General features: G+C 34.5%; 1 protein-coding gene across 3 annotated transcripts in view; it reads right to left on the reverse strand.

The window, feature by feature from the left end:
- Positions 1–245: 245 nt before the first annotated feature.
- efna5 (ephrin-A5) overlaps positions 246–13,215 on the reverse strand; it is a 127,299-nt gene continuing 114,329 nt past the window's right edge. For 2 of the 3 annotated variants that reach the window (XM_015389151.1, XM_015389153.1), the window contains exons 3-5: positions 9,666–9,731; positions 9,220–9,297; positions 246–5,917 (exon numbers count right to left, since the gene is read on the reverse strand). In XM_015389151.1, the coding sequence (XP_015244637.1) occupies positions 5,793–5,917; positions 9,220–9,297; positions 9,666–9,731 (269 nt within the window). In that variant the 3' untranslated portion in view covers positions 246–5,792. The remainder of the gene's footprint in view (positions 5,918–9,219; positions 9,298–9,665; positions 9,732–13,215) is intronic. The other variant, XM_015389152.1, reaches the window with a different exon arrangement.

Consider the following 13,215-nt stretch of genomic DNA (forward strand, 5'->3'; position numbering starts at 1 on the left):
TTAAGGTCACTGAAATTGATGTTTGAAATGGTTTATGCTGGTTTCATTTTCACAACAAGAAACCTGGCTTTGATTTTAATAGAGCTGTTTAGATTTTGTATCATCTGTATGCTTTCATGGTAAAACAATTAAATTGAAAATGCCAAAGGCAGAAAAAAAAATCTGCGTTCTTTATGCTCTTAATGAAAGAAACAAGGACAAACAAAGAAAAACTGCAACTCAGACCTTGTGAAAAAAAACAAACAAAAGAATTGAGATAGTATTACAATCATCAAAGCAATGTTTTATTGTAGTTCTCATAGTTGCTCAGACACGTGTATATACAAATACAGATCATTTTGCTGTCAAATTTTCTTGTCCTTTTATATACTGTAAAAGAGCAGTTTGGAAACAGTCCCCACTGATGGAAAAGCTGTAGTGGAGTTGAAAGGTGAGGGAAAGGGGACCGTAGGTAGGGGTCATATGAGCACAAGTAGAACAGAGGCAGAACATAAAATGAACAAGTGTTTAAATCAGCAAAAGAAAAAAGAAGTACTAAGAAGCTTTACCCTGTGCAGAGCATGGATCGATGATAGGCTTCACCCCAGTAACAACCCAGTTCAGGATTTGGTAGGTGGGGTGCTCTAATCCTTGAACTGCATCTAAGACCACCATCTACTGTAAGAAAAAGTGATTTAGAGTTCCTTAAAAAAAGAGAAAAAACTGAAGGGCCCTGTTGTACCCTCTTTGACGCAAGCAGCTGCTCTGTGTACAAGCACAAAGGCAAAGAGTGTCTTTAAAACAAATGGGTTAGAGGCTGAGGGGGTAAGGCATGGGAAACGCTCTTTGCTGGCAAAAAGATGCATTGCTTTTCTTCTACTACAGCGACAAAAAATGAGACACACAAAAACTTAAACTTAAATCCACACTGAAAAATGTCTACACTGACGTGTCCACTCAAATTCCTTCTACTGGGAGTGATGGGAAAAAAAATAGAAAAAAATTGATGATAAACACTATCAAAGCTTACAAAGGCTGTCGTTTTAGGAAAATAAAGGCAAATTTTTCTTTTTAAAACACAGGATAAAGCCCCGAAACCTCATATCTCACTTTTAAATGTCCTTACAATGGCTTGTGGTATGTACATTTGTCAGACGTCACTCAAATGGGGGATGCAAAAACACACATGACTGCGATCAATAAATCTATTACATCAGAATGAAAAAGAAAACAGCAACAAAATAGTTTTTGAAAACTTTAGATTTTTTTTACATGTTAGCAAGTTCATGCGCATGCCACATAATGAAACTGGTGTGATCCTTCCATAAAAAAGCAACAATCTGTTCAAAAAAATGCATTCAAGCCCCTCAAGGCAAAAAAAGTACAAATAGGCCACTGATCGAGTCCCAAATGCTTCTTTTCGTAGGCAGGATCCTTCCATGAAAAGATGATGACTGGTTTAAAACATGTAAGAGGTGAGCCACTTGTTAGCTAATATTCCAGCCTACTGCACACCATTGTGTGCAGCTTCCACAGGTTTGCCCTTTTTTGTTTGAACTTAAGGGTCTCTTTAGGCATTGAGGATTAAAGCACACAAAATGCATTATTTGAGAACAGTACACACTCCGCAAAACCCAGAGATAATATGGTATCTTGTTTTTTAGAAAAGACATAAGAACCAAATTAATACTTTAATATCAAACACTATATACATCAAGAAGTTTTCCCAATAATAATAATAGTCATAATCATTATCATCATAACAATAATAATAATTATACAGTTTTTAACAATGGTTTGTTTCATCTTTTTTTTTTCATTTGTCCTACAGAAAGGTACAAAACAGATACTAACCTAACACTATATGTTGTATGGTTGTCTACCTCAGGATACACAGTATCCAGTATATAAGTTGATTCTCATTTCCCAGGTTAAGGTTGTGTGCAGAACAAATCATGATAAGGATAGGAAAAATGACAATTAAAACTGGTTTCTGATTAGAATTTGCTGATAAGTATCCAAGTTTAATTTTATGCAGTGCTCATATCCCTGTGGTGATATTCTGAAAATCTGTATCCTATTAAATGACCTCATCTCCCAATACCTCTCATAACTGAGCTGCTATTCTGTGTAATAGCATTGTTAAATCAGTTTATAAAGAAACAAATGTCTGAAGGCAAAGGTTGTTGTTTTTGTCAGAAATGCAATAAAATATATATTTAGAAAGCAAAAAAAGGCAGCCACAAAATAAAAACAAAGCAAACCCAAAACAGTATGTGTATCTGAGGTCAAATGGTGCTAGACCATTGTTTGGTATTGAACTGAATAATTTTCTTTTGTCCTGTAGTGTCAAATTAATTTTTGCTGATTTTGTCTTAAATTTATTTTTTAGGCACTTAACACTTCTGTGAGATATATTTGATGTCCAAACTTGTGTTTATTGATGTGTGTGAGCATCTCTTCATCTATTTCATCTCCATTACTCACTAGACGTTCACAAACTGGACATTGAGCCTCCATAATCCCCACAGTGAAAATCTACACTTCCCTCCCCCTGCCAAGACTTCCACAATCTCATTTCAAAACCAGAAAAAAGTGCCCAAACTAAAACATGTCTGTGTGCCTGTCACATTGAACACCATAAAGGAATGAGTCACTTAAACTGTAGCAGTGGGAGTAGAAGGTGGGCGTGTGGTTGTTCCATTTTTGCTCGATGTTGTTCATCTTTAATAACTTGCATTCACCATGCTGCTCTGATATAATGTTACATTCAGTATAAATAAAGGCATAGTACAGGAATTTTCAAGTGAGGCTTTGTTTAAAGATTATAATTCTGATAACATCTTTATTTAGCAGTAATCCAGATTAGCTCATTCAAGAGGCTTACTCTAACAGCACATTAAAAATTATCAAGACTGAAAGGCACCAGTAGCATCCTAAGATAACTTGGCCTAAAAAAGGCCAAGCTGTTTATGAGAACACAATCTTATGAACCTTTAAACCAGTATAACTTTTGCAAAGGGCAGTGATCCATACTAAGGACAAAAATAGTTACAGCAAGAAATGATGGTAGGAGGCAGGGTGCAAAAAAATGTCTTCCTATGTGAAACAAGTCTTTCAGGTTAGAGTAATGATCTGATATAAAAGTACAGATTGGTCAAACGCTAAAATATTACAGTAGTTTTAGATGACAGTTTTTACAACTTTTATTAGAGCAATACTTTTTATAAGGTAGTTAGTTACTCTGCTTGGATGTGGTTTGAATGCTCCATCCATACAGTAGTGTGTGTTTCCCATTGGAAAGGGATTTCCTAGTCCATCTGTTTTGCTAGTAAATAACTATTGGCTTAATTGTAAATTATTGTCCGATGTAAGCATGAGAAAAGTTTAAAGGTTCATAAAAGATCATAAAGATCAACCTCTATGGTGCTTTTTGGAATGCTTTTATTTTTGGAAATCTGATTGGTTACGGCATTTCTAGGGTTTTTGAACCAAATTGGTTCCAGTGTTCAACTGATGCTAGTGCATCTTTTATATTTTTTTCTCTCATTTCTTATTGCTGTAAGCTATGGCACAGAAAAAAAAAGTTCTTTTAACTTGAACTGATGCTGGGATGTTAGAAGCTCTAGAACAATCAAAATATTTGAAAACATTTAAAATTGCACAGTTTGTTCCAATCTATCTAATTTGATATATCAAGAAAATGTAAAACACAGACCTATATAATTACCAAAACGTTGGAATAACAGTGAAAAGACAAAAGGTACCGGTTTTAGCCACTTAAAACAGCATTAACAAATTCATAAAAAGTTATTAATAGAAAATAATTGTGGGACTAATCAGGTAAATGTTATTTGTCAAGTTAACCAGTCTTTCTGTGATTTGAATCTTTATAAAAACTTAGAACAAAAAGCGAGCAAATCAAGCGTTTCTAAGATATTTGTGAGACGTTAATGCAATGATGTTGCTCTGAGATGATTCATTGCTTGTGGAAAAATTAAAACCAGTTAAAAGCCCTTGAAGTAGTGGTAAAAATATTAGTTTAGTTAAGACATAAAAAAAAAAGACATTAGCTTCCTTTCCTGGGCCCTTTTAATCTGGATTAATACCAAATAAAGACACCTAAAAAGTTACCAAGTGCATTTAAGATGTTAAGTGCTAATTAATATAAGCGAGCCTCAATAGAGAAACCCTGATCTATACCTTTAGGTGAAACTCCAATCCCTTGCAAGGAAATGAAAAACAAAATCTCATTCTACTAACTCACAATGTGTTTAGTGGGCTGCTGATCAGTAAACTACTTTGATTTTAAGTGGAAACATAAACAGAATGAACCGAGCTGCCTTGAATTTAATGGATGCATTTCTCTTTTGTCTTACGTTAAGTGAGCTCAACTAATTATAGCTATGCATAAATCCTTATAATGCTTTGCTAAATGCTGTAACACCATCAAACCGATAAGCCTCTAACAAGTATTTAACTGAGCTATAATTACGTTAAAGAAAAAAAAAGTGTGGCACTGTAAATTGGACAGTCTTTTTAAACATTCCTTGCACATCAGTTGTTTTTCTCATTAAATTGGATCTAAAATTAAGTTTAAACTGTCTGAGGGGTTAAAGACAATGTTTGATCAGTTAATAAATTTGATAATTATCGAAACGAACAGATAAATAAAAACAACACAAAGTTTAAGCTGTGAAACATTTTGAACAATCAATATCCAGGGAATAAATACTTTTAGATGCAAATGTTTATGGGAGTGTTAATATTGACTAATGCTCAACTGGAACAGAGAAAACAATTGCACCCCAGCTCAGTAAACATTGCACAAATGGCTGTGACTGCTGCCGTGAAATTGTGTTATCAAGTTTCAAAAGGTATTGATTCTCGATTTTAACAGCGGTTAACGAAGTGTCTGGAGAGAAAGTTTCAATTTAATTTTGGCTTTGTGAGTCTGAGTGAACAGAACCCTTTCAGAAATGTTTTATTGGGCCTTTTTATTGGGTTTGTGACAAAGGAGGAGTCGTCTGTTAATATGAAAGAGGTTTGCCTCCACTTGCTCACCCAGAACATCCAACAGCTCATCACACTTAGGAGAAAGAGACCACCACCAAGACGGCGTAGATGAGTTGGCTGAGATGGATGTCATATACTTAGCACATGTTTAAACATTGCATTGGTGAACAACTCTGCTCTACCACTGGCTTAAGAAATAGTTTCCAATACATAAAACCCCAACGACGCTGATTTCTGAAGGGCTTGTTGAAAGGGATCAGGGAAACTTTCTATTCCTGTTTGATGTATGTACAGTCATCACTATGACCTATTATCTAAAGTGTAAAACTGTATATACTGCAACTGTCTAACACTGTAAAATCCTACTAATTTTGTATGTGCTTTTGCAATGTTTAAACAGTGTGAAAATCAGTCTGTCTGGATGCACTATAAACTATATTTCCTTGTTAAAAATCATTACTGAAATGACATAAAAACGGTGTAGGGTAATGTTAAATGTCATGGGAAAATAAGAATCACTAAGTGGGAAAAATTTTAATTTGGCATCTTGGTTGAATGTTTAAGAGGGGAATTCTCACTCCCACTTCTAACTCAACTATTTTAACTCACAGAAGGAGAAAAATCTCTTAGTTAATTCCTCTTCAGAAAAAAAAATGTTTGTTTTTTTTCTTGAGAAGCCTGCTTTTTTATGCCCAATCAAGCAAATACAACCCACCCAAATCCCACCTACTACCCTGCAGCCTAGGGTAGACTCAGGCCACGCTAGGTGTAAATAAACTCCAGTACAGAGGGAGGCGCTATAAAGTGAAGAGTCCCACTAGGGTGACCAGCAGCAAAGCAAGCAGAGAACTTGTTGTCTGTAGACGTTTCGCAGCATTTGTTTCACTCCGCGATGGGGCAGCTGTTTCATGGCTAGTTTCATCTAAGAGACAAGAGAAAAAAAACAAAACAACATGGATTTTAGTATCAGTTGATTTGTTCTGTGATGAAACTAAAGTTATTTAAGTGATTTATTTATAAACTGATGTGCCTGTTTATATACATCTCCTAATTAAAATGGTATAAAAAAAGGTTGCTTTTTTTTACTTTGAAGAAATTTGTATAATTCAATTCATCACAAAACTTCACTTTAAACACATGAAGGAGACCAATAATGTATATCAAGCTTTTTTAATGTTAATTTGTATGATCATGCATTACAGTGAATACCTTTGGTTTCAAAGAAATGTAAATGGTTTATATGTATGTTTACAACGAAATATGTTTTTTTTTTATATAACAGAAATGTGGGCTACCAAAGAGTATAGGATACTAAATATGAACAATATTTGTGCTTATACAGCTTTGTGTGACAGGTTGCTTTGGTTTTGTTTTCTTGAATCTTTTTTACTATTAATACCTTGTAGACTCTTCTAGGGTTTATATAAGGTTAGTTTGCTGGTAAATCAAGTAATACTATAGTGTTTTAAGTAGGTATTTAGTATTTTTGGCAGCAATGGTCTGGTGCCAAGTCCTGTGAAAAACTGAACTTGGCATCTTTATAATGCTTGTCAGAATATAGAAACATGAAATGGCTTAAGAGTTTCTGGTGCTGACAAATAATCACTGAAAAAACTTGTGCACCTTTTTCTATAAGGCTTTTCCCATCAGTTCAACCTCTGGTTGGTTTTCATGGGTAATGCCTGTTTCTTTTGAAAATACTTTTTTGTGGCTTGCCACTCATCCACAAAATATCAGAGATCAGTGCATTCTAGTTCTCCATAGCAAGTAGAAGCCATATTGATCAATGGATAAATTCTGACTGGCTCTGTGGCATTACAGGCAGCCCCCTCCATCATCTGTCAGAAATACAACTCAAGTCTGTTTTTGACAGATTACAGAGCAAAACTCATCAATTAAATTAAAACAAAAAAACAGATGAGCCAGCAGAAAGTCCTGCACTGGAAAACTAAGGCACTTACTATCAGTTTGACTAGTCTGTCTGTTATCATAAAGATCATAACATAAATCTTGTCCATCTTATATAACTTTGTAATTTAATGATAAACTGATTTGAAAAAGATTTCATGAGCCAAAATCCAAAAACTTACCACAAACTTTATCTCTCTGTGTTTAATTCATATAATATGCAGTTTATAATTATAATAACTAAGAATACCTATTTAGATTTATTATAATTTGAGATGAAGATAATATCAAAAAGTATTGGTTCCATTCATCAACAATAGTAGAGCTTTTCGGATTCATGTCATGAAAGTCAGAGTTGCCATTTAAACATCAGTTGCTGTATAAGGTTTCATCTCCCAGGTGAGCAGCCGCCTGTGTCTGTCTGGCAGTGGCATCAGTATCTGCGTGCAGCCATGTGGCTGTTTCACCGTGGGAAGGTATCTGAACCATGCTCAACACAAGGACGGATAGACAGGCCAGACAATTGGATGTTTAAATAACCAAAAAAATGTGTAAGATGAGTTTGAAGACTAGATGGACAACGTAAAACAAATGTTACTCTGGGTGGATGTTTAAGTTCCACTGCTTTAGAGGTCATGGTAAAAGAAATTAGCAACAAATAATAAAGCTAAATTCTGTTAAATGGAGGTTGCCTTTAAAATATGCATACAGGACAGCAAAATTAACATGCATGTATAAAGCAAAGAAGAGGGACAAGCATAAATCAAGCATTTTGACTGCCTAGCATTTTGTTAGCTACACCTATTCCACACTATTAACGCTGACATTTAAAAGTTTTGATGTTTCAATTTGTCAAAATCAGTAAAATAAAAGTCAATGTTAATAATAATATTAGGTTCAATCTTAATAGACCTCAGTTGCTCAGGTTAGCAATATAATTTGATAATAAATCATAAATTACACCTTGCTGAAACTTCTAATAATGAGTATAAGTATAAAAGTGGTAGAATGTTGACTTTAACACATTGTCCTATATAATTGTATATATCCATTTTATAAGGTCTAAACCACATCTGGAGAAAATAAAGCTAGCAAAAAGTTACAGCATCTTAAGTTAGTAAAAATGTTTTTCATTTTTATTTCTTTTTAAAGTTTTGACTTTCCTATACTTTGTCTTCCAGGTCTATACTTTGTATGATATTTTCAGAGCGAGCTCTCTTTGGTGTTGGTGATAAGAATGAAACAGCAGCATGCAGGTGATGGGGGAGGGTTTCTCCCCGGTGACTGACTTGGACTCATGTAAAGCACATAAAATGCTGTGCATTCTGAGCACAACAAATAATCAATGCTGAGCTGCAGAGCTGAGCAGCAGGTCAATGAAGACTTAAGCAGACTGTTTAAAAGTATGTATACAATATACTCTGCACATACAGATCAGATTAAGATTTTTTTTAAAGCAGCCAAATAAATGACAATACTTGACAGATATATATTTATTTTATGTGGCTTTTTAAAGACATTATGGCAAAATCTAAACATTATAATGTTAGAAAGCAAACTTAATCAGGTTTTATGTTAAGGATCTTATATTTTTGATTTACAGGTATGTCTGAAAAACTTCCAATTTCATAAAAATGTTGACTATTTATCACTTATTTCGGAGACATTTACTCATATTTACAGAATAGAACCTTTCATTTTGTATTTTTCATGATAATGGGTTAGAAATAATAAAAAAAAATGTCACAGTTAAGTCACACTTCTGAAAGGTGTGCTCAGTTCAATGTACTTATTACTTATTTGGGCTCTGTTTAGTATGACTTAAAGCATCAAAGGCAATCAACCAGCAGCACTGCTTAGGAGTTGAAGAAGCCTTGGCTGCTTTGTTAGTAGCATTCAGGCCATCAGCAGTGTTCAGTCTTTTGATTATTGTTATTTCCCAGGACCTTTGTTTTATTAAAATAATCCAAACAGTGATTATTCAATTCTATGAATGACTGAAAATCTGTATTAAAATGATAATCCATCAAAGGCAGTATTTTGTTCCTTAATAAAACTTAGGAGATACATACAGTACATGTGCTGACACAAATAACAAAAACCTAGTGATATTTAGTTACATGTAAAAATATATATATATTTTTTTTGCAATCTAAAATACATCTGTCTTGGAGAACACTTTAAGAAACAATGTGGAGGAACAGAAAATCTTTGTAAGAAATGCTGTGTACGGAAAAGGAAAAAAGGGCATTGAACAAGAGACACATGCAAGAAGTCACAGTGAATAAGAACAAAGGAGCATAAAGCCATACTAACCTCTTGGTAACGTACTTTCTACTCTGTCATCTACATCAAAAACTCGGTCATGTGTGCTTATAGTTTTCACACAGCTGTCTATAACAGAAAATAGGGAAAATGAGAAATCATTACAGTTATGCAACAAACATGTTAGTGACATTTGTACCACCACCTGAACTTTAGACAAACACTCAGAGCAGCAAAGCTAATGGCAACATTGAGAGCAGTTCCGTGCATCTGATCATTGTTCTTGTTTTTAAATAGTAAATAGTTTCATTATAAGACAGGTCTATGATAAGTAAAAAGGAACATTATGGACAGTGTCTACATTGTATAAAAGACAGGTAAGGAAATGAAACATTATTTCCCAATTTGTTTAGATCTTCAGTCCAAAAGTGAACAAAGCCAAGTTTTTTTTTTTTTTTTTTTTTTAACAAAGCCCTCTGTTGCAAACAAACACTTACTTGATGGTCGGACGAAAACCTTTAGCTTTAGGCATGTTTTCTTCCCGTTTGGAGCCACTGTAGAGGCTGAAACATTAAAACAAAACAAAACAGAGACAGGTCAACAAGGAATATATTGTTAGATTACCACCATGTGCATATACAGCATGCTCCCTTTAATTAAAGATTTGCTTGATAAGAAATGCTTCGTGATACATATCTAATCTAGCAGACAACTGTTAGCACCACTATATGTTATACAGGAAATGTAACCTTTTTGTGATAGGCAATGTTGACTGGTAAGGGGATTAAATGGGGTTAGCCATGAGGGGTTTGTATAACTGTAGCTCAAAAGAATTTACAGATGAGTAGGAAAAAGCAGAAAGCTTTCTTGCATCGGAATGTCCCTATTTCCTCCAGCAGCTCATGAAGGATTACCATATTTACAAAGTATAGGCATGATTTAAAACAGAAAAAGAAGGGAGAGCATTGCACAACAGTTTTTGAAATATACAGGGGCAGGGAAAGATGCACAGTCTCCTAAATGTTTTTATCGTTTTATTATTCTACAACAGAATTTATTGTTTCTCTTTGATTCCATATGAAAGCCCAATGCAAAGTAGTGCATAATTGGAAAAAAAAAAACAGCATTAAACATGGTTTTAACATTGTCAAATTAAAATGTTGAGTGTTCCTTCAACAGTACTGTAGCAATTCTTTAGGGGTGTAACTACCAGCAACTACAAACACTACCAGCTTTTCTCATCAACAGATTTTGCTATGTGCCTATTACACCTTATTTTCACTATTGCCTGTTTTGCCTTGGATTTAGCTAAGTCCAGCTTCCTGTGAAATTTGATGATTTCTCCTGCTGAGAATAAGCATCCCCACACCATGTGCTTGCCATTACTGTGTACTACAGTCCTTGTTTTCAGAGTGATTTGTAATGTCAGTTTTCTGTCATATACAGCCTTGGATTCAGGCAAAAAGGTTTAATACTAGTCTAATCTCCCAACAGCACCATAAGCTTTTACAAAATTAGTCATGATGATCAGCTGCCCCATCTACAGATTATTCCACCTAAGCTGTGTATCTCTAAATACCCATTCAGAGTTATCATTGGCCTCTTGAGTATTGTTTAAATGCAAGGTTGTTTCCTAACCAAACTATTCCGACCTTCATTAACAGATGGATTTATTCTGAGGGGTTGATTTCTTGAGGCATTAAGTTATACTGCGGCATTAATACAGATGTGCAGCACACCTTTCAGATTTTCTACTAAAATGTATCAAAAATAAACAATGTGTTATTTACATTTCACTTCTTAATTATGTATTATGTTGTTGTTGCTTTATCACAGAATATTCTGAGAAAATATTTGTGTATTTGTGGTTTCAAGGTGGCAAAATAGGTTTAATATTCAATACTTTTGCAAGGCAATATACACTGACATAGTTCCCTCTAAAAGAACCTTGACATATTTTCGCATGGCTGAGAGTTACACAGGTAGGATACAATTTGCTGCACATGTTGATGGCTTGTGGTTGATGTCAGGAAATTGATCCCTTCCTGCTGGGTCTATGGGGTGTGAATCTACTGAATGTTAGCCACCAAAGGGGCTCTATTAAATTCACTAAAAATATCTCCTGTCTCAAGTATGAGTGGCGGACCACTAGTGGTGTTGTGGTGGGGCAGCAGGTGCTGTCTCTTGCAGACCAGGACAGGGGTCAAACGTGTCATCTTAGAACACGTGTAACCCCAGATGGACACCATCTTGGGTTAGGACCTCATATCAAATTGTGAAGTGTTTGGTCTTCCCACAGTATAAAAGCATCCAGGTTATGTTAGTTCTCTGTTCCAGTGCCTCTTCCAGCTGCAACTTCATTGCTTATCAGACATTACCAAACGGTAAATCTACTGATCTATCTACATGTTTTCTCTTGGGAGTTTTTGCCTGATATTCTTTTTTGTTTTTTCTATTTGCTGGCACATAATGTCTGTTTTATGACTCTCCCAATTGACATGCAGCCCCTCAAAAGAATATTCAGCCACTTGTAGCTTTCTTTTAAAACATTTTGTCCCTGAGAACTGATAAATTTCAATGAATTGTAGCAGCATTATCTATGTACATCTTATATATATTTAGGCACGGTGTAAGCAATACAAAGAATTAATAACAATTATCGTGGTAGAAATTTATAAAGGAGAAGAAATTAATTACGGTATATTTCTGATATCATGTTTAGATTTAAGCAGCAAGAAACATTTTTGCAAAACTAGAGAACATCCTTTTTGGCAATTTGTCCTCAAACGTTTCAGGCTCAGTCAGACTGGTTGGAGAGCATATCTGAACAATAAGTCAAGCCTTGCAAGAGATTGGAGGTTGAATTAAGGATTTTTTTTTAAATCTGAATTAAAGCTGCATGTCTATGTTCATTTTCCTGGCTGAGGATAACCTTCACATTAGTCTCTAGTCATTTGCATCCTCTCACAGCTTTTCTTCAGAAATTATCCTTTACATTAGATTTTCTGAGTTATTTTCTCAAATATAACGAAGAGCTGTCCCATATTCGCCATAGTGCCACTACCAGTATAATGTTTAGCGTTTATTTTTTAATGCAGCACTTTACATGTTTACAAAAAGTAACATTGTATTCTTGTTTCCCATGTTTGCTACATTCTCTATATGGTCTTCTTTCAACAACGAACATATTTTGACTACTTTATTAATGAGGATGACAAGCTTTGTTTTCAACAAACTATCTTGTAAAAGCTGTGTTTCCATGCAGCTCCTCCAGATTTTCCATGAACCCATTGTTGATTTAATAGAGTAATACTTTCCTTGCCCAGAGTCTCAGTCTACAGAGCTTTATTCTCACCTTGGTGGTTTTTCAATAGAGTTGTACTCTTCACGTGTTCAGAAGACTTGTTAAACATTTCAAGTTTTATTTTTGAAGCAATGAAAAAACAGCTACAATCCTACTTTATAATTATGCAATGAAAAATATGAAAAAGTTGTACACATATACATATTTTTCCAAGGAGCAATATTAATTCTCAAAGCAGATAGCAGTCTCCAATTATCTATGCCTATCTATAACTCATTGGCATACACAAATAGTAGCACACAGGCCTTTATTAATCCTGCTTAGAATGGAACCCATTCAAATGTCTGTTCATACTGAGGGTTGGGTGGTATATTTAAACCTTAACACGAAGCACTGATAAAAGACCAAGATGTTTACCTGGAAATAATTTTCTTTTAAATCTATTCATAAATAATAAAAACAAGAAATGTTAACTCAGCATAATGGAGCTGTTCATGCTTTAATCTAAATTAAAACGGCATCCTGAAGGATAATTGAATCATTTGGAGAATGTTTCAATGCTGTGTCCTTTCAGCTGATCCAATTTAGCATCTGAAGGTGTTCATTCAATTTGCAAAATTTTGCTAAAAGGATGCCAACACCAATGCATAATGCTTATGCAATGGACATCTTTCAGAAGCCTTGCCATTTCAGATAAAATAGCTCTGCTTGCAAAAAAAAAAAAAAAAAAAAAAAAAAAAAAA

Source organism: Cyprinodon variegatus, unplaced genomic scaffold (assembly GCF_000732505.1).
Source record: "Cyprinodon variegatus isolate N-32 unplaced genomic scaffold, C_variegatus-1.0 Scaffold450, whole genome shotgun sequence".
Lineage (NCBI taxonomy): Eukaryota > Metazoa > Chordata > Actinopteri > Cyprinodontiformes > Cyprinodontidae > Cyprinodon > Cyprinodon variegatus.